The sequence below is a fragment of the Engystomops pustulosus genome, chromosome 5, assembly GCF_040894005.1.
Source record: "Engystomops pustulosus chromosome 5, aEngPut4.maternal, whole genome shotgun sequence".
NCBI lineage: Eukaryota > Metazoa > Chordata > Amphibia > Anura > Leptodactylidae > Engystomops > Engystomops pustulosus.
This window is the reverse complement of record NC_092415.1, coordinates 151,769,563-151,791,838: the sequence shown is the minus strand read 5'-3', so window position 1 is coordinate 151,791,838 and position 22,276 is coordinate 151,769,563. Positions and strand designations below refer to the sequence as shown.

Genomic DNA, 22,276 nt, shown 5'->3' with positions numbered 1-22,276 from the left:
ACACAGGGCAATTTGCTACAAAAGAGATAAGGATAGGGAACATGGGTTAATTATCGGGACAATGTTTTCCTATGATATTTATATTGCTGATCAGCCCATAATATTTGGACTAATTTTCCATCTAGTGGATATGCAATGTCTGAATTAAAAGGGGCACTGTCTCCAAATTATTTTTTCAGCTAGAGGAAAGATTTGTCTAAGTGTGTCCACAATACTGCACATAACATCGTACTGTACATTGGCTGTTTAATTCATTCAGGGTACAGAGATTTTTATATATTTAGCTATACGTGGAAAAATTGTTTGAACAAAGAATAACTTATACCCACCAGTATAATCCCTAGTGGTGATAACATACTTTGCGTCCTGTATTCAAATTACCATTGCTTTAGCGGTCAAGTACTATGTATACTGAATTGCACACAGGTTTTTGGCACACGCAATCGGATTTTGGCGCATCAGCTTTCATGTGACACAAATTGGGTGCCATGGCCGTCGGACAACCCGACTGATTCGGACAAACCGCGGAATTTAAAATTCAAATTGTGTCGCAAGACATGCACTCACATACACCAGGAAGAAGATGGTGAACTCCGGCGGACCTGAGCGAGGAAGCAACACATGCAGGAAATTGGACGCCCGATCTTAGTGAATCGTGGCAGCTCTGAATCCTCGTCGGACAATGCACCTTGGGGATCGCGACGGGACGGGTAAGTAAATGTCCCCCATAGACTCCTATTGCCTTCTGTGATCTGCATCAGTGAAAAAAAAGTCATGTTTCATAATTTTTTCGACGGTAACAGATCAGTGAAAATACAAGCCAATGTGAGAACACCCATGGAAATCAACGGTTTTGTGAGGCATCCGTGGAAATTGCTGAACCACAGATGTGAAAAACAATGCCAATGTGAAAAAGACCCTTAATGAGAGTAATGATATCATTGGTAGAGGTCACTAGAGCAGTGATGATGGAGTAGCAGGACTTATCACATATCTTTATTTTATTTTGGTTACGCTACTATAGTGAGTGAAGGCAGGAGGAGAGTGTCATGTGACTACCCTGTCTTGCAACCCAACTGACCTTGCAGTAGGCCTTTTTCACACGGGCTTTCTGGGGATGTAGCTGGATATACATCCCTATAGACGCCTATAGTGCCTGGCGGCTCATGTATGGCAACGTACCGTGCATAGGGAAAAGATAGAGAATAATCTATCTTTCCCTTTGTTTAAGGACGGGTGCAGTGAATAGCTATACAGAGGGGAGGGGTGAGCAGTTACAATTAGTGTGAAAGTAGCCTTATAGTTGTGTCTCTGCAGTAAAAGTGGCTGTGAAAACTATAAATTGCAACAAAATTTTATCAGATTCCATCCTTTTGGACATCCCAAAGAAGCTTTGGAGGAATGGGGAAGGGAAGATTTTCATATGATGATGTGGAAGCAGCAGTGTATCAGCGGCTACACACTCCACAGAGTACATATTTTTAATTTTAGGGGGAAATACATCTTAAATGAATGTCACAATGTAGAAATGTTATGTAATTTTTAAGTTCTAAAAAGTCGAGTTGCCTATTTTTTACAGCCCTAAGAGATTTAACCAGATTTTGTTCTGCTATACATAGTTGTACAATAAACCAACGACTGATAAGGGCCTCATCCTCTGTTGCCTTCATATAATACAACAGCTTTAGTCCGTGGAAGCAGATTCTCATTATTACTAACCACCTTGTGCATGCTCTATAACATCTCATCACACAAGGGAGCAAGAATGAATGCAAAGTCCCTGGTTAATTTAGAATATCTGACACCAATCACAATACATTATGCAACAAAGAAATTGTAGTGATTTCTTTCATTGCATTAACTCATGAAAAATGGTGGCCTTTATTGTATCTGCAGTTAGTATTAATGAAATGCAGATGAGCTCATTATACCCTAAATATATTCATTTTCTATTCATTAATCTGTGGAAATGTTAGCACTGAGCGAGAATGGAAAATGATGTAATGTCTACACCTACTATTAGCCTCAATCAATCCAACTTGATAGTAAGAGAGTTGAAAAATGGACCCAAAACATGAAAGATGTGTTCATAAGTTCCTCACTAGTGTTCTATTAGACGTTTCTGGAAGCTCCAACATCTGGACATATAACTTTCTATGGGAGTAATTATCGAAATACATGCATTATGAATGGTCACATATTAAATAACACTTCTCATTGCTTTTACCCTCAATCTGACAGTTTCATTTTCACAAATGATATTGATTGCATTATTCTGACAATATTGTGCCGTGCCTTATGCTGAATCCTGTAAATTGGAGGTTTTTCAGCCTCTACTTACAGAATGCCAGGACATAGAAAATAATTCTGAATCTCTGGTGCCAAGTCAGCCAAAGGAGATGCAGACAACCTCTTTAACAGCTCAAAGGAGTTTTATTTTGGAAAAAAAAAATTGCAACAGTAAAGACTGCACCAAATTAAAAAGGAATCAGTAATAGTTGAATGCCCCATTCCTTGTGACTGGCTACAGCTGTTGCTTGTTGGCAACGTGTTTCATTGTTGCAGCCGGATGATTAAACTCTGGCATTGAGCACCACTACTGTGGGGGGATCTAATAGTTGTAATGGACAGAGCTAAATCAATCCCATATACAACCAGAAAAGGGTAATGCATACAAGAAGATGTGAAATCCATATTTTAGGTGAAGTGACTTTACAGACCATAGTATACAACACCCCTCTTTGTTGTACTTCTGTCAATTCTTATGGATTTCAATGCTCTGCCATATTTTTTTAAAAATACTTTATTTTCAGTTTTCAAGAACATAACTGTACAAAAAGGCAATACATCCACCTTAGGGAAGTACACGGTACACTCATAGAATATGGACAATCAGCACAAAAATATGAAAATTGGATAATTACATTAGCCAGTTATGCAAAAACAGAGAGAAATTCGTCCAAGTAAAGGGCATCCCTTCCCTTAGACGCTCACACAACCATTCAGACAACATACAAGTGGAGATATTGCTCCTCCCCACTTAAAGCAGCCCTGACTGCTTCGAGTGGGGAGGTCCGGAGTACCTCTAGTAGTTTGAGTTAGTTTATAAACTCAAAGTACCGCATAAATCAGCAAGATCCATTTGGCCGAAGTGGGGAGCATGGGAGACTTCCAATTCAGCAAAATAACCTTCCTACCATAGAACATTTGCAATCTGAACAGAGTCCTCTCAAATTTAGCCTGAAGATGGTCCCTTACCAGGTTCGGGAAGAATGCAAATATCTTTTCCAAGGTGTCCAAGGTAACACCTTAACACCAAGTAAGACCTAAAAGAAGTCTAAAAACATGATGTGGGATTGAGCCAAACTTTTATATCTATTCCAGAAAGAACAGACTCGCAACTGTAGACAGCACTGTTTCGACCATTCGAATAGTTACCCACTATATAGTAGCTTTTTGCAGAGAATATTTCTCCTTCATGTGATATGCGTAAAGTCCTAAAGATACAATAGGTTCCCTTGCCATATTATGAAATGGTGACAAGTAGTGGATTTCACTTGTACATGAATAATGCAGGGACCATGGGCAAGGTTTTCCATCTAGGGGATCAATGTGTTCTATTACTTGGTTGCGTCTGGAGAGTATTTGTAGGTTGCTGGACTCTCCGTCATTGAGGAGATGTCAACTCGTGTATGTTTCTTTGTTCAAAAATGGAAAATGTAAGGCTTTGATTTTCTATGCCTTAATAAAAAGGCTCTGATTTTAATGATTTTATTACTAACTATTTTCACCTTTATCTTTTTTTCCTGCATTTTCTGCTTCTCTCGAGTCTGTTGAAAGCTGCTCAGTCACCTTGTGGGCAGTCTCCCGGATTACGTAGATTTGTGTGTCCTGTCCTGGGTACTTTGGCTGCTGTGCTCTATAATTTGTGTGTTGCCCCTAAACACCTCATAAATCTGTTTTTTATTAGCATCTTCTGATTGGTATTTCAAGGTTGTTTCTACCTAAGTGAATACCTCAGAGAGAAAGGTTCCTTGTGGAGGAAGTAAATCAATGCAATTTACTTACGTGCTATGATTTGTGGGGTGAAAGCCTAGCTTTCACATCCACAGAAAAGAAAAGCTATTTCATGTTGCTTAGAGTAGCTGCTTGATGCAGTCATTCTGGAAATAGATTGCATTTTTTCTATTTTTTCTCTTGTTTCTTCAGTGTGGAATTATAGCTTGTGAGAGATGACAAATTGACAGCTCTAGAAAGTGCAGCCATCAGTCATACACTAGTCTGCCGCCGCAGAATTACTAGCTTTACTCTCTCAGGTGTATGCAGTATGATCCTGCAGATATCATCCAGTACAATATATTGCCTCATTTTATATATGCAGCCCCCATGTGCCGCACAATGTTGTAGAACAATGTTCCTTTCATACATTTATTAATCATGTAGTTTTATGACATTCCACCTTTACTTGTTTTTTATTGGGGAAGTGAGATAGTATAGAGTTGAAGGATGTCGGAAGGCTGTAGTGGGCATGGAATGGCACATGGCTACAAGTAAAAACAGGACTGTATAGGGCATTTTATAAGAATTCTAGATATGCCTCAGATGAGCCTATGGGTGCCCAAGCCATGCCTGCCTGCATTCCCATTTTTTGCATTCCTTCTTTCCATGGGGGAGGGGGGGGGGTAAGTTAGTGCATAAAGGGATATTGCAGGGGATTGTAGAGAGAATAAAACTAGAGCACCAATTAGCACTTGCATACCCCTAGTACAAAAATCTAATTTGAGAAAGAGAGGAACTCATTAATATATACATATGATTAATATATCCATATGTGAGAATCCTGCTTGTACCTACCACTCACATTAGGGAATTTTACCATGAGTTGGCACATTGTGTACAAGGCATGATATTCCCATGCAGGATGCGTATATGTGATAAGAGACAATGGAAGAATACCTATAATTCTGCTATAATATGGCCTCAGCCAGCCCCATGTAGATGCATGGCAACCTCATTTTCATAGGTTACAAGACTAACCCTAAAATTACAGACCTTTCACCTCCTTGTAGAGAATAATTGGGTTTTTTAAAATTTCAGCTGCCATCAGAAGATCCAGAAATCTATGAAAACTCGTCACAATGTCTGTCACTGATGGTCCAACTCTATGGTGGAGAGAACCAAGATAGCATGACCCCAGATAACATGGAAAGCTTTGCTCAAGTTCTGGTGTCCCGGAGAGAACCAAAACAGCAGAAACTCCTTCTGAGAGTAATAAAGAGACTGGTGAGTCAATGGAACATCTATGTACTATCTACCGGCTTCTTCTGCATGAAAAGCAGGTATTGTCACCCATGATAACACCTTTGAAAACTTGTCCACAGTAACACAGAATATTCAATACCAGGCACATTCAGTTCCTTTCAGAGGGCTTTGTATTACTTTGCACAGCATATTCTAGAAACACATGTAAAGAAGATTTATATCTTGTCTTCATAGAAATACAGAAATATTTTAGAGAAAATAGTAGAAAACAAATGATAACTTTCACTTACTCCAGCATCTAAAGGTTTACAAACAGGAATTCCTTGAATATATAGAAACAGAATAATTAATTCTAATGATCTCTTTTGTCACCAAAAACTTGAGCAAAAAGCTAAATGGCCATAAACTGTCTATTCTTACATCTTCCCTATAGATCCTAGCAACATCTGGACTAGCAGAAACTGTAAGATATCTTAAAGGAGACTTTTTAATGTTAGTAGATAGACGCATGCACCTTGTGTCAATGGCTTATATAAATTAAATGGACTTTTATGCCACTAAACTACCACCCCCTGAGGTAAGGAATGATACAATTGTTACTGAAAGTGTCCAACCCCCTTTACATTTTTACTCTTTGTTTCAGTGCTGCCAATATTTTGCTAATTTATTAAAAAAAGAAAAACTGAAATATTACATGGTCTTCAGACCCTTTGCTCGATATTGAGTAGAAGCATCATGAGTCTTCTTGGGAATGATGAAACAAGTTTTTCACTTGGGGATTTGGGGATCCTCTGCCGTTCTTCCTTGCAGATCCTCTCCAGTTCTCTCAGGTTGAATGATGAACGCTGGTGGAAGCCATTTTCAAGTCTCTCCAGAGATTGTCAATTGGGTTTAGGTCAGGACTCTGGCTGGACCTGTCAAGAATGGTGACAGAGTTTCATAGTTTCATAGTTTATACGGTTGAAAAAAGACACTTGTCCATCAAGTTCAACCAAGGAAGGGAAGGGATTGGATGAGGAAGGGATTTAGGGGAAACAATCCTATATAACATAACCATCAATGTTATTTAGGTGTAAAAAGGCATCTAGACCCTTCTTGAAGCTCTCTGCTGTCCCTGCTGTGGCCAGCGCCTGAGGCAGGCTATTCCACAGATTGACAGTTCTCATAGTAAAAAAGCCCTGTCGCTTCTGGTGATTAAACCTTGTTTTCTCCAAACGGAGACAGTGCCCCCTCGTCTTTTGATTTGATCTAATCTGAAACAACTTACCACCATATTTTTTGTATGGACCATTCATATATTTAAATAAATTAATCATGTCCCCTCGTAGTCGTCTCTTTTCCAGACTAAATAAATCTAGTTGTTTTAATCTTTCCTCATAACTAAGACCCTCCATACCCCTTATCATTTTTGTGGCTCTACGTTGAACCCTCTCGAGCTCCAGGGCATCCTTTTTATGGACCGGTGCCCAGAACTGAACAGCATATTCCAGGTGTGGCCGAACCAATGCTTTGTATAGTGGTAATATTACATCCCTATCACGAGAGTCCATTCCACTTTTGATACATGACAAGATCCTACTAGCTTTAGAGGCAGCTGATTGACATTGCATGCTGTTATTCAATTTATGATCTACTAGTACCCCCAGGTCCCTCTCAACAAGGGACTCTCCCAGATTTACTCCCCCAAGGACATATTTTGCCTTTGGATTATTGGCCCCCAGGTGCATAACCTTACATTTATCCACATTAAACCTCATTTGCCAAGTGGATGACCAAACATTCAGTCTGTCCAAGTCACCCTGCAGCCTATGAGCATCCTCCATAGACTGTATTACACTACACAGTTTGGTGTCATCTGCAAAAATAGACACGGTGCTATTAATTCCTACCTCTATATCATTAATAAATACAGGCGGTCCCCTACTTAAGGACACCCGACTTACAGACAACCCATAGTTACAGACAGACCCCTCTGCCCACTGTGACCTCTGGTGAAGCTCTCTGGATGCTTTAAAATAGTCCCAGACTGCAATAATCAGCTTAAAATTGTCTGCAATGAAGCTTTATTGATAATTATTGGTCCTATTACAGCAAAAAAATTTGAAACTCCAATTGTCACTGGGGCAAAAAAAAAAATTGTCGGGAACTACAATGATAAAATATACAGTTTCGACTTACATACAAATTCAACTTAAGAACAAACCTACAGTCCCTATCTTGTATGTAACCCGGGGACTGCCTGTATATTAAAAAGTAGTGGACCAAGCACAGAACCCTGAGGTACACCACTCATAACTGGTGACCATTCCGAGTATGAATCATTGACCACAACTCTCTGGATACGATCCTTCAGCCAGTTTTCAATCCAATTGCAAATGATTTCTGCCAAACCAATAGCCCTAATTTTACCCATCAGGCGTCTATGAGGGACAGTGTCAAATGCCTTTGCAAAGTCCAAGAACACAATATCCACAGCTGCTCCTCCATCCAGACATCTGCTCACCTCTTCATAAAAGCAGATAAGGTTAGTTTGACAACTTCTATTCTTAGTAAACCCATGCTGGCTATCACTTATTATTCTATTTGATGTCACATACTCCAGTATGTAGTCTTTTACTAACCCTTCCAATACTTTCCCCACAATGGAAGTTAAGCTTACAGGCCTGTAATTGCCTGGCGAAGTTCTAGAGCCCTTTTTATATATTGGCACCACATTTGCCTTGCGCCAGTCACTTGGCACCACACCAGACATTACGGAATCCCTGAAGATGTTAGACAGTGGTACAGCAATAACAGAACTGAGTTCTTTAAGAACTCTGGGGTGTAACCCATCTGGTCCAGGAGCTTTGTACATATTGATTTTATTGAGCTTAGATTGGATAATGTCTACATTTAGCCAGTCTAGTATATCACAGGGTGCATGACCCGCACTGGCACCACCCAAGTCAGAAGTGCTCTCTTCTATTGTATAAACGGAGCTAAAAAACCTATTAAGTAACTCCGCCTTCTCTTGGTCTCCAGTCACCGATGCCCCATTTTCAGAATAAAGGGGTCCAACCTGTTCTGACCCAATTTTTTTTGCATTGATATACCTAAAAAATTTCTTGGGATTTGTTTTGCTATCTTTAGCCACCTGTCTTTCATTTTGTATTTTGGCTGATTTGATTTCCTTCTTACAGATTTTGGTAAGTTTTTTGTAAGTATTGAAAGCCTCTGGTGACCCGTCAGATTTGTATTTTTTAAATGCCCTCTTTTTCTCATTAATTGCCCTTTTAACTGTAGCTGTAAGCCACAAGGGGTATAATCTAGCCCGTCTATACTTGTTGCCTATTGGAATGAATTTAGAAGTATAAAAACCCAGGATAGATTTGAATTTCTCCCATTTAACATTAGTATCACCATGTGACAGTATCTGATCCCAGTCTATATCCTGTATTGCAGCCCTGAATTCTTGGAAATTAGCCCTCTTAAAATTCAAAGTTTTCGATTTTCCTACCTGTTTCTGCTTTTTAAAGTTTAAGAGGAAAATAATTATATTATGATCGCTGTTCCCAAGGGGTTCCCGGATACTGACATTTTGGACAATCTCCTCATTGTTAGAAATCACAAGGTCCAACAATGCGTCACCTCTTGTGGGATCTTCTACAATCTGCACCATAAAATTATCCTGAAGAATGTTCATAAAATGTCTCCCCTTCATAGATGAAGACGAGCCCTGACCCCAATTTATATTTGGAAAGTTAAAGTCTCCCATTATCACTACGGTCCCCTCCTGTGCAGCCCGCTCCATCTGTTTATGTAGGTGACCCTCTATTTCCTCAGAGATGTTAGGGGGTCTATAAATTACACCAAAAATAATTTTTTCAAAGCTCTCTTGGCTTTGAATTTCAACCCACAAAGTTTCAGCCTCCTCACACTCTGAGACCACTGACTCATTCACAATCGCTTTTAAGTCTCTTCTGACATACAGACATACACCACCTCCCCTCCTATTTGCCCTGTCTTTCCGAAAGAGTGTAAAACCTTGAATATTAACAACCCAATCATGCGATGCATCAAGCCATGTCTCTACTACACCAACAACATCTAACTGTTCCTCTAATATCAGAGCCTCAAGCTCGCCCATTTTGCCTGTGATACTTCTGGCATTTGTGAACATACACTTTAATTTTCCACAGTTATTTATCTGATTTAAAGTAATTTTACTGGCACATATATCCTCACCACTGTTCTGTAACTTGTGGATCTCCTTATCCACTGCCTTAGGCCCCCATACACCGCCCACCTCACCACCCACCAACATAACCTGCCCCCTCTCTGACCTGTCTACCCCTTCAGTGTCTTCCTTTTCCTCCTCCCCCGAACCTAGTTTAAATACTCCGCCACCCCTGCCAGGATCTTCTCCCCCAGCACAGCAGCCCCCCTTCCACTTAGGTGCAAGTTATCTGCAGAAAACAGCTTGTACCCCAGTGAAAAGTCAGCCCAATGCTCTAGGAACCCAAATCCCTCTGCTGTACACCAGGATCTGAGCCATGCATTTAACTCCCTGAGCTCCCGCTGTCTGCTCTGTGTAGCGCATGGCACAGGTAGGATTCCGGAGAATACTACCTTGGAGGTCCTTTCCTTAAGCTTTGAACCTAGTTCTTTAAAATTATTCTTCAGGCTCCTCCACCTACCATCTATTCTGTCATTGGTACCAACATGGACCACGACAGCTGGGTCATCCCCAGCCCCTCCCAGTAATTTATCCACCCTTTCCACCACATGCCGAACCCTGGCACCAGGGAGACAGCAAACCATTCGGTTGAGGCGGTCTTGGCGACAAATTATTCTATCCGTCTTCCTGATTATAGAGTCCCCTACAACCACTAGCTGCCTTGGCTTGCCTGCACTCCCATCCACCCTACTACTAGCTGGTCTGCTCCCCCGGCTGTGAGGGAGAGCAGGATCCGCTAGGGCTGCCATTTCTGACACTGACGTCCTTACATCACTGCACAATTTTGCAATTTTGCTTGGATGTTCAGAGTCAGAGTTGGCCTTCCTTTTCTTTGACCCCTTCCTACCCCCTCTAGTTACAGTAACCCAGCTACCCACCTGGTCCTGCTGGCTTTCCTCTCCACCCTCCACTTCTACCCCGCTTATTGCTTGCTCAGTGAGCAGCATACTCCTCTCAAGATTGTCAATTGCTCGCAGCCGTGCAATATCTTCCTCCAGATCTCTAACACGAGCTTCCAGTAGAAAAATATGGGCACATCTGTCACAGCGGTATTCGCCCTCGAACTCCTGCTCCAGCAGTGTATACATGCGGCAGAGTGTGCACTGGAGCATACCACCAATCTTGCTAGCCATATCCTAGTAACAAAACTGTGATGAGTATATAAATCAAGAGATATAAAATGTAGGTTACTTACAGTTCTGTGGACTTCTCTTTTTCAAACTCCGCTTTTTTCAACTCACTTAAGTTCACTAGCCACTTGAAATCACAAGCCAAAACTGAGCGAGCTCAAAAGTGAGTTGCTAGACCTTAATTTATCAGGTGTGAACACTAATCCCTCCTCCCAATTAGCAGACCAGGCAAAGAAAGGAAAAAAAAAAAAAAATCTATTTAAATTGTGACACTAAGAAAAGTGCCTTGCTATTACCTATATACTCAGTCCACAATCACCCAAACAACAGATTCACTCTTAACACACACAAAACTCCGCTTTTTTCAACTCACTTAAGTTCACTAGCCACTTGAAATCACAAGCCAAAACTGAGCGAGCTCAAAAGTGAGTTGCTAGACCTTAATTTATCAGGTGTGAACACTAATCCCTCCTCCCAATTAGCAGACCAGGCAAAGAAAGGAAAAAAAAAAAAAAAATCTATTTAAATTGTGACACTAAGAAAAGTGCCTTGCTATTACCTATATACTCAGTCCACAATCACCCAAACAACAGATTCACTCTTAACACACACAAAACTCCGCTTTTTTCAACTCACTTAAGTTCACTAGCCACTTGAAATCACAAGCCAAAACTGAGCGAGCTCAAAAGTGAGTTGCTAGACCTTAATTTATCAGGTGTGAACACTAATCCCTCCTCCCAATTAGCAGACCAGGCAAAGAAAGGAAAAAAAAAAAAAAAATCTATTTAAATTGTGACACTAAGAAAAGTGCCTTGCTATTACCTATATACTCAGTCCACAATCACCCAAACAACAGATTCACTCTTAACACACACAAAACTCCGCTTTTTTCAACTCACTTAAGTTCACTAGCCACTTGAAATCACAAGCCAAAACTGAGCGAGCTCAAAAGTGAGTTGCTAGACCTTAATTTATCAGGTGTGAACACTAATCCCTCCTCCCAATTAGCAGACCAGGCAAAGAAAGGAAAAAAAAAAAAAAATCTATTTAAATTGTGACACTAAGAAAAGTGCCTTGCTATTACCTATATACTCAGTCCACAATCACTCAAACAACAGATTCACTCTTAACACACACAAAACTCCGCTTTTTTCAACTCACTTAAGTTCACTAGCCACTTGAAATCACAAGCCAAAACTGAGCGAGCTCAAAAGTGAGTTGCTAGACCTTAATTTATCAGGTGTGAACACTAATCCCTCCTCCCAATTAGCAGACCAGGCAAAGAAAGGAAAAAAAAAAAAAAATCTATTTAAATTGTGACACTAAGAAAAGTGCCTTGCTATTACCTATATACTCAGTCCACAATCACCCAAACAACAGATTCACTCTTAACACACACAAAACTCCGCTTTTTTCAACTCACTTAAGTTCACTAGCCACTTGAAATCACAAGCCAAAACTGAGCGAGCTCAAAAGTGAGTTGCTAGACCTTAATTTATCAGGTGTGAACACTAATCCCTCCTCCCAATTAGCAGACCAGGCAAAGAAAGGAAAAAAAAAAAAAAATCTATTTAAATTGTGACACTAAGAAAAGTGCCTTGCTATTACCTATATACTCAGTCCACAATCACCCAAACAACAGATTCACTCTTAACACACACAAAACTCCGCTTTTTTCAACTCACTTAAGTTCACTAGCCACTTGAAATCACAAGCCAAAACTGAGCGAGCTCAAAAGTGAGTTGCTAGACCTTAATTTATCAGGTGTGAACACTAATCCCTCCTCCCAATTAGCAGACCAGGCAAAGAAAGGGAAAAAAAAAAAAAATCTATTTAAATTGTGACACTAAGAAAAGTGCCTTGCTATTACCTATATACTCAGTCCACAATCACCCAAACAACAGATTCACTCTTAACACACACAAAACTCCGCTTTTTTCAACTCACTTAAGTTCACTAGCCACTTGAAATCACAAGCCAAAACTGAGCGAGCTCAAAAGTGAGTTGCTAGACCTTAATTTATCAGGTGTGAACACTAATCCCTCCTCCCAATTAGCAGACCAGGCAAAGAAAGGAAAAAAAAAAAAAAATCTATTTAAATTGTGACACTAAGAAAAGTGCCTTGCTATTACCTATATACTCAGTCCACAATCACCCAAACAACAGATTCACTCTTAACACACACAAAACTCCGCTTTTTTCAACTCACTTAAGTTCACTAGCCACTTGAAATCACAAGCCAAAACTGAGCGAGCTCAAAAGTGAGTTGCTAGACCTTAATTTATCAGGTGTGAACACTAATCCCTCCTCCCAATTAGCAGACCAGGCAAAGAAAGGAAAAAAAAAAAAAAATCTATTTAAATTGTGACACTAAGAAAAGTGCCTTGCTATTACCTATATACTCAGTCCACAATCACCCAAACAACAGATTCACTCTTAACACACACAAAACTCCGCTTTTTTCAACTCACTTAAGTTCACTAGCCACTTGAAATCACAAGCCAAAACTGAGCGAGCTCAAAAGTGAGTTGCTAGACCTTAATTTATCAGGTGTGAACACTAATCCCTCCTCCCAATTAGCAGACCAGGCAAAGAAAGGAAAAAAAAAAAAAAATCTATTTAAATTGTGACACTAAGAAAAGTGCCTTGCTATTACCTATATACTCAGTCCACAATCACCCAAACAACAGATTCACTCTTAACACACACAAAACTCCGCTTTTTTCAACTCACTTAAGTTCACTAGCCACTTGAAATCACAAGCCAAAACTGAGCGAGCTCAAAAGTGAGTTGCTAGACCTTAATTTATCAGGTGTGAACACTAATCCCTCCTCCCAATTAGCAGACCAGGCAAAGAAAGGAAAAAAAAAAAAAAATCTATTTAAATTGTGACACTAAGAAAAGTGCCTTGCTATTACCTATATACTCAGTCCACAATCACCCAAACAACAGATTCACTCTTAACACACACAAAACTCCGCTTTTTTCAACTCACTTAAGTTCACTAGCCACTTGAAATCACAAGCCAAAACTGAGCGAGCTCAAAAGTGAGTTGCTAGACCTTAATTTATCAGGTGTGAACACTAATCCCTCCTCCCAATTAGCAGACCAGGCAAAGAAAGGAAAAAAAAAAAAAAAATCTATTTAAATTGTGACACTAAGAAAAGTGCCTTGCTATTACCTATATACTCAGTCCACAATCACCCAAACAACAGATTCACTCTTAACACACACAAAACTCCGCTTTTTTCAACTCACTTAAGTTCACTAGCCACTTGAAATCACAAGCCAAAACTGAGCGAGCTCAAAAGTGAGTTGCTAGACCTTAATTTATCAGGTGTGAACACTAATCCCTCCTCCCAATTAGCAGACCAGGCAAAGAAAGGGAAAAAAAAAAAAAAATCTATTTAAATTGTGACACTAAGAAAAGTGCCTTGCTATTACCTATATACTCAGTCCACAATCACCCAAACAACAGATTCACTCTTAACACACACAAAACTCCGCTTTTTTCAACTCACTTAAGTTCACTAGCCACTTGAAATCACAAGCCAAAACTGAGCGAGCTCAAAAGTGAGTTGCTAGACCTTAATTTATCAGGTGTGAACACTAATCCCTCCTCCCAATTAGCAGACCAGGCAAAGAAAGGAAAAAAAAAAAAAATCTATTTAAATTGTGACACTAAGAAAAGTGCCTTGCTATTACCTATATACTCAGTCCACAATCACCCAAACAACAGATTCACTCTTAACACACACAAAACTCCGCTTTTTTCAACTCACTTAAGTTCACTAGCCACTTGAAATCACAAGCCAAAACTGAGCGAGCTCAAAAGTGAGTTGCTAGACCTTAATTTATCAGGTGTGAACACTAATCCCTCCTCCCAATTAGCAGACCAGGCAAAGAAAGGAAAAAAAAAAAAAATCTATTTAAATTGTGACACTAAGAAAAGTGCCTTGCTATTACCTATATACTCAGTCCACAATCACCCAAACAACAGATTCACTCTTAACACACACAAAACTCCGCTTTTTTCAACTCACTTAAGTTCACTAGCCACTTGAAATCACAAGCCAAAACTGAGCGAGCTCAAAAGTGAGTTGCTAGACCTTAATTTATCAGGTGTGAACACTAATCCCTCCTCCCAATTAGCAGACCAGGCAAAGAAAGGGAAAAAAAAAAAAAAATCTATTTAAATTGTGACACTAAGAAAAGTGCCTTGCTATTACCTATATACTCAGTCCACAATCACCCAAACAACAGATTCACTCTTAACACACACAAAACTCCGCTTTTTTTCAACTCACTTAAGTTCACTAGCCACTTGAAATCACAAGCCAAAACTGAGCGAGCTCAAAAGTGAGTTGCTAGACCTTAATTTATCAGGTGTGAACATTAATCCCTCCTCCCAATTAGCAGACCAGGCAAAGAAAGGGGAAAAAAAAAAATCTATTTAAATTGTGACACTAAGAAAAGTGCCTTGCTATTACCTATATACTCAGTCCACAATCACCCAAACAACAGATTCACTCTTAACACACACAAAACTCCGCTTTTTTCAACTCACTTAAGTTCACTAGCCACTTAGAATCACAAGCCAAAACTGAGCGAGAGTTAATCGGAAGCCACTGATGTGTTATTTTAGCTGTGTGCTTATGGTGATTGTGTCCCCTGGAACTAGGGGAACAGGGATATGGAAAACTGTCCCTTACTCTGTGGCTAAGCTAGTCCCTGCCTGCGGTTGATGGTCAGCTTCCCCGGACTAGCTCCAGACCCAACAACTTCTCTCTCTCTGAAAAAGAGGCCGATCCAGAACGTAGGGAAAAGGACTAAAGCATACTAGGGTCTGGAGTACTAAATTTGGGCCCCTCTAACAAAAGGATTGCTGCAACTAAATTGGTGAACTAGCAATCCCTGCATAATAATAATAATAAAAATAATGATAATAATTCCTTTATTTATAGTAGAAAGTAGGAAAAGATAGTAGAAAAAGAAAAAACAAACAGAGGGCGGCACCTCGGGTGATAACGTAAGACATTTTTTTTTTGAGCAAACGATTAGAGGGTGCTCACCTGGAGACTTCTTTGTTTAATGCTTGTCACCACGAATGATTAAAGTGGGTGGAGGAAATCTCTTTTCTTGGCTATAGTGCCATATCACGGAATTCATGCAGCTCCTAGGCTCAAAGACACCAAACACCCGTTTCGGGCTGGTAGAGAATAGTGTTAGGGTATAGAAGGAGAAAAAACTTAGGAGCTCTAGTGGGGCGCTAATACCGAGCTAATTTGGAGTGTGTGCTGGCTGTCCAGCACTCCAAAACTGTGAATGATCTATTTTAACTGTCCAATATTTGAGAAAAGGTCTGATTGACCCGAAACGTGTCATCTATGACTGTTGTTAATAAATATTTTCCATTTTAAACATAATAAATTTTCTTGACTTATTCCTATAATTCGGTATTAGCACCCCGCTAGAGCTCCTAAGTTTTTTCTCCTCCTATAGCCTAACATTTTATTTATATAGCACACAGATTCCGCAGCTCTTCACAGAGCTTGCACACAAACACACAACCGCACTGAATACCGGAAGGAAAACAATAGGGAGGACAGGAATAACGGGTAACAAACATAGCAGGTCCACAAGGCACGTACAATTACATGAACACAGACAAAGGGGAGGAGACAGGAAACTGGTGAGTGAATACAATAGAACAGACAAACTTCAGAACCTCTCAACACAAACAAAGTAACAAGTATAGATGTTCCAACAGAACAGAGCCAGGGATACGCTGCAGATAGAAAAACTACCTAGCAAATACTGAATGCCAAAACCGGCCTTAAATGGAGTCCGGCCACTCCTGATAGGATAATACAAATTAACACCAAAAAACTCCAGCAGGTAATGAAGTCACACCAATAACAAAGAGACAGGTATTAAATAATCAGGCCACATAGCACAGTGGTAGAGAACCAACCAGAAAGGCCAAAGGATGCCGGTCAAATCCTGACAAATTGTCTTGTTGGAAGGGGAACCTTCAGCCCAGTCTAAGGACCAGAGGACTCTGGAAGAGGTGTTCATCAAGGATATCTCTGTACTTGGCCGCATTCATCCTTCCTTCAATTGCAACCAGTCGTCCTGTCCCGACAGCTGAGAAACACCCCCATGTTTCACTGTTGGGATTGTATTTGGTAAGTGATGAGCTGTGCCTGTTTTTTCCACACATACCACTGAGAATTAACACCAAAAAGTTCAATCTTTTGGTTTTGTAACCTTGGCCAGATGTTTGCCTTGCCACAATGCTGTCTCTGAGCCGTTCCTTAGACCTTATAATTCTCATGTGCTCTAAAGACATGTGCGTTTTTTAAGCCAATAGTTAAATTAAACATAGCTGGACTCCAATGAAGGAATAGAACCATCTCAATGAGGATCAGGAGGAAATGGACAGCATGTGAGTGCCAAAGTAAAGGGTCTGAATGCCTATGACCATGTGATGTTTCCGTTTTTCTTCTTTAATAAATTAGCAAAAATATCTACATTTCTGCGTTGCAGAGTGTGCATTGATGAGCAAAATAAAGAACTTATTTGATCTTACCAATTGGCTGCAATGAAACAAAGAATGAAACATTTAAAGGGGTCTGAATATTTTCCGTACCTGCTGTTTATCCATTCTAGCATTCCCTCTTTCACTGCATAACTCTTCACAGACAAAAACAGCCAGAATATGTCTACATTCAAAAAGATATAAAAATCTTATTGCTTTTGGGATTCAACAAGGTAAAATGTAAAAATGAAAAGGCTAAGTTTCCTAAGAATGTTAAAGGCAGATTTTCCTTGCTCCTGAAAAAAAAACTTCAGGGGGGCAGCACTTGGTGAAAAAAGCATGCTTTGCTCTATGGAGAGCCTCCTAAATGCCTACAGCAGCGGCTCTGAGCCCCGCAGGGTGCCTGGGCACATCTTTATTTAGTGCACTAACAATAAGGTAAAGGTATGCTGTAACTGCAATAGGAAACAAACATAGGTTTTCTTTAATTTCAGAGTCTGTAAAATCATTATATTTGATTACATTGATACAGTTTTCCTTGCTTTAAAGCTAATGTATGACCACTAGAGCTAGTCATTAAAGGGGTATTCCCATGAAGACAAGTTTCTTATATGCACTCAGGATAATAAAATATCACATTCTCTAATTCACTGTTATTAACAATAATTCAGCGTTTCACAGATATAAGTCCAATCTGTCTCTATCTGTCCTGCTGTACGCAATTTAAGTTGCCCCTAGGCACGACCCTGTAACTTCTGACATTGGGTCGGGTGAATCTTGGATTCCTGTGTGACAGCGTGGAGATGAGATTTCTGTCTCTCTCACCTGTGAGCCTGTAGCCACGCCCCCTGCACGGAGCTCATAGACACTCACATCCTGCCAGGAGGAGAGAGAGAGAGAGGCTGCAAACTACAAGGAGCTAAGTGATCCGTGGGAAGGGGAAGCCAGACACATATATGTGTGACATGTAGAAGAGCTCACAGTGTAGCAGTGTAAAAGTCTGTCAGCCTCTGTGTAATCTTATGCATCTCTGATCTGTCTCAGCTCTCTTTCTATGTGTCACTTTGTTAGGACAATGTCAGAAGCCACATGAAAGTGTATATACACCTGTACCCCAATAATGTAACCACATTGTCATCCCACAGAACTAGAGGGATCATAATGAGAGAGGTCCCGTCCACACCCTGGTATTTTACACTGATCAGGAGTGATAGGAGCTAAAACAGCAATACAACTGAGTATAATTGTAAAGTAAGGGGTTAAAATGATCTTTATTGTATTACCATCTCTAGGGTATGGAGATGTGAGAATTTTCTTTCGTGGGTAAAAAAACATTTAATAGACTTTTGGACAGACAAAAATTGTTCCTTCTGCAGTACAGAAATATCAGAAAGCCCTTCATCCTTTCTAAGGAGAATAAGCACTTCCCTCTTGTATATTTTTCTCCTTTAGAGATTCTTTTTTGCCAAAAATACTATAAATGTAATGTCCTGCTCTTGTTGTCCTGAAAGGTGGAGAAAACAGGAAACAGGGGAGGCTGTACATGGGAGTTTGATCTGCTTGCTGCTGATCAGTACAGTTACTTGCAATAGTACATTACTTGCAAGATGTGTATGAAACACTGGGGTAAATGTATCAAAGGTGCCTGAAAGGAAGACTATTATTGTTACTCATGACAACCAATCTGAGCTCAGCTTTCACTTTTCCAAGTAGTAGGGAATAACAGTGACAGTGAGGGACAGTATCGGGACCATCGTTGTCAGGGCGGGAGCACATGTGGGGTCAGGTCAACAGCTTATCGTAGGGAACAATAGGTCCTATGCACTTGGATCGATATCCTCTGGATCAAGAACCTGCATGTTAAAGACTGGTGAGATCCACCTGTTAAATTCCTTTCTGTCCCCCATTTGTTATTTAATGTCTGGGGTTATATGTATGTATTGTGATAATTTCACTACCGTAGAGTGATAGCTGCTGCGAGACCGTAGATGGTGCTGCGGAAGTGGGAACTGCCTGTGGGTCTAGGACCTCAGTGATCTATAGTATCTGTTTTCCACCCTTGCTGACTAGATGTTCGATATTGCACTTTAGGTTCCTTATGAACATGTTTTATAGGTAATTATTAAAAGTTATATTTTAATCTCATAATTTGAACATCCTGTCAACCCCACTTTTCCAAATCAGTTTAGAAAATAAAATTGATTGGTTGCCATTAGAAACTACTACTGTTCTCAGACAGAATTGATGAGGGCCACTGCATCAGTCTGGACACTGCCCCTACCCAGTCATATTATTTTGTCTTGTTATTGTTGCCCTATGGCGGTGGTGGCGAACCTATGGCACGGGTGCCAGAGGTGGCACTCAGAGCCCTCTCTATGGGCACCTGCACCATCACCCGTGCGCAGAGTTCACCAGACAGGACTCATGGCCTCTTGCAGTCCCAGGCAGCCCAGGACCCTAGAAGGAAGCTACAATGATAATCCAAACTTCTTCTCCTTCTTTCTACTGTATTGGTGTCCCCAGATGCCTATACAATTTAAACCTGTGACAGAGGAGGGAGTAATAAGTTACTGCTTAAATTGTTGCATCGGCACTTTGCGTTGTTGTTTGGGCACTCAGCATCTAAAAGGTTTGCCATCACTGCCCTATGGACTTAGTTATGTGTGCATTGACACAGTTAAAGCTACCTCTAGTGGCTAACAATGGGAATTACAGTCTTAAAAGCTCTGAACTGGACTTATGAACTGACCCCTTTTCATACAGAGCATTTTCTTTCTCATAAAGACACCCTATGTCAATACCCTTTGTGGGTGCTGGCACCAATCTTGGCTGTTAACCAGTTAAGTGCTGCCTCTGAACCTAACCACTTTACCTATACATTGTCAGTGTATTATCCCCGCCAGATTGGGAGCCTGTCAGACAGAACTGCCAGGATGATCTCTATTATTTTCTGGTTTAGTTTATTCACAATGCTGTAATACTGTTAGTATTCATGAGCCCGTGAGCTGTCTGACACTGTCATCAAGAACACGCCTCTTTGGCAAAGTGAATGTCAAGTTGTAAAATTGTTGATATGTTTCATCTGAGAAGTGTATATAAAACAGGCAAAAATAAGACCTGTCATGAAAAAGTAAGTACCGCAAACTTGTCCTTGTACCAGTGTCCTCAGGTTTGTAGCTTGTAATATATGACATTATGAGACATTGCAAAATCTTCACTAATAGTTAATGGGGCTCATTTACTAAGAGTAGTGCAAACTGCACTAAAAGTGTGTTTGCCTGTGTATAATGCAGGGCACGCCATATTCATGAAGAATGTGCACCAGAAATAAGGAATGTGGCGCTTCCCTGCACTGACGTGACATACTGTAGTTCACCAATTGCTTTGTGGTGCACCTTTATAATAGGGCTTGCGACATACTTATGTCTGTATTTGCATGATAAATCTGGCGCATGGTCAGAATGAGCTCCAGAACGCCCCCTAATTTGTGTCGCATGATGCCTAGGGCAGTTGCGCCACAAAAGGGTCGAATGTGCCAGAAATGTGTCTCCGACACTTCTTAAATACCCGGCAAAGTCTGACAGAAAACTGCCCTTAGTAAATGTGGGCCAATGTTCTAGTGTTTCCTAAGCCCAATATTGTTCCGCTGTACATTTTATAGCAATGAGTTATTTTATAGGTTTTTTTTTGGAATGTCCTCATGATAAGGTAGCTAGTGAAAGTAGGTATCTTAAAATGCTTTGCAAATATGTATTATTGTGTGCCGCATAGCTGACTTAAATCTCACAGCAGACAGTCAACTGTAATAAGAAAGATTTTAAGCCACCTTGGAGTTCTCGGAAGAACAAAAACTCAGCTAGCGAGCCATCTGTATATTACATTTTTATAATGGTGTTAAAAGAAGCTATTACATTGTAATGGGTCCAGTAAACTACATCATAAGTTTATAACAAATGTAATCAGTGTGTTAATGTTCAGTTCTACAGCCCGTGGTAGATGTTAACATGGCAGATTCACTCTCATACAAGAGGGAAAATATAACTGAACTCTGGGTTCCTTAAATCTGATAACCCCCATCATTATGAATGGAATTTTATGTTTTGCGCCCCATAATGGGAACCTCAATCTTTATTAGTCCAGAAATTCCATATTCACTAAACAGGAAGAACAGTGTTTGTCCATTACTAGTCATAAAAATCATCCACATTGAGGACCATTGCTCTATACAATCCTGTCATCTACATGAACACTGATGATAGCAGAAATGCAGTAATGTATGTCCCTAGGATCTAAATGTAAAAAGCATCTCCATAACTTTGTGATCACTGTGCACCTTCTAGAAGGCAGAATGCACAAGACAAAGTTCCTTTTTTATGACACGCACTACGTAATATATATAAACCAGTTATTCCATAGAGGATAAAGGTTATTGCCGTCATTTTATACTCCCAATTATCTGTTTATTCTACTTCCCTAACGTAATGTTTGCATTCACGTAGCTCTGGTACTAAATAATTAGAATAGAATGAGTATAAGTTTGTTTCCAGGATCCAAAAGGAATAAAGCACCTTAATATACCTTTTATAAAAAATGGCCTATAAGGAATAAATGAAGGGGGCCCAGCATTTAGGGATTTGTGGTTTGTTTTGTATTTCTCAAGGTCCATACAATTTAAGAATTAGGCACAAATGCAACATGTCGAACATGAGAATGAGGGCCTCTTCTACCTCTGTCACGCAGGAGCACCGCAGGAGATAACGCAGCAGAGCGTTGATCATCTCTTACAGTCCCATAGAAATAAATAATTGAAAAACATGACATTTAAAACGTAGCCTTTACTAGTTACTTAAAGAAAAACATGATTATACGACATTTATATACAACAATAGAGATCCTGTGGCATCACAATCGCTAAACTTGTGTTTGGAGCCCACCATCTTATTAATCACAATAATCCAAAATGTGTGCGCGTATAGTTTTGAATGACCCCACTACCTAGTGTGTGTGTTTCTCCCTCATCTCTGGTTCATCAGGGGAATAGTGAACCACTGTTATTGGGAAGAATCCAATATCCCAAAACAGGGGTACTCACCACTAAGAATTACCGTACTGGACATCATAAGACAT

The 22,276-nt window shown here is 40.1% G+C and overlaps 1 protein-coding gene across 4 annotated transcripts in view; it reads left to right on the top strand.

Annotated features, from left to right (window-relative positions):
* ULK4 (unc-51 like kinase 4) overlaps window positions 1-22,276 on the top strand; it is a 488,957-nt gene that overhangs the window by 353,266 nt on the left and 113,415 nt on the right. For 3 of the 4 annotated variants that reach the window (XM_072153427.1, XM_072153424.1, XM_072153426.1), the window contains 2 exons: window positions 5,098-5,283; window positions 5,696-5,725. In XM_072153427.1, coding sequence (XP_072009528.1) covers window positions 5,098-5,283; window positions 5,696-5,725 — 216 coding nt within the window. The remainder of the gene's footprint in view (window positions 1-5,097; window positions 5,284-5,695; window positions 5,726-22,276) is intronic. The other variant, XM_072153425.1, reaches the window with a different exon arrangement.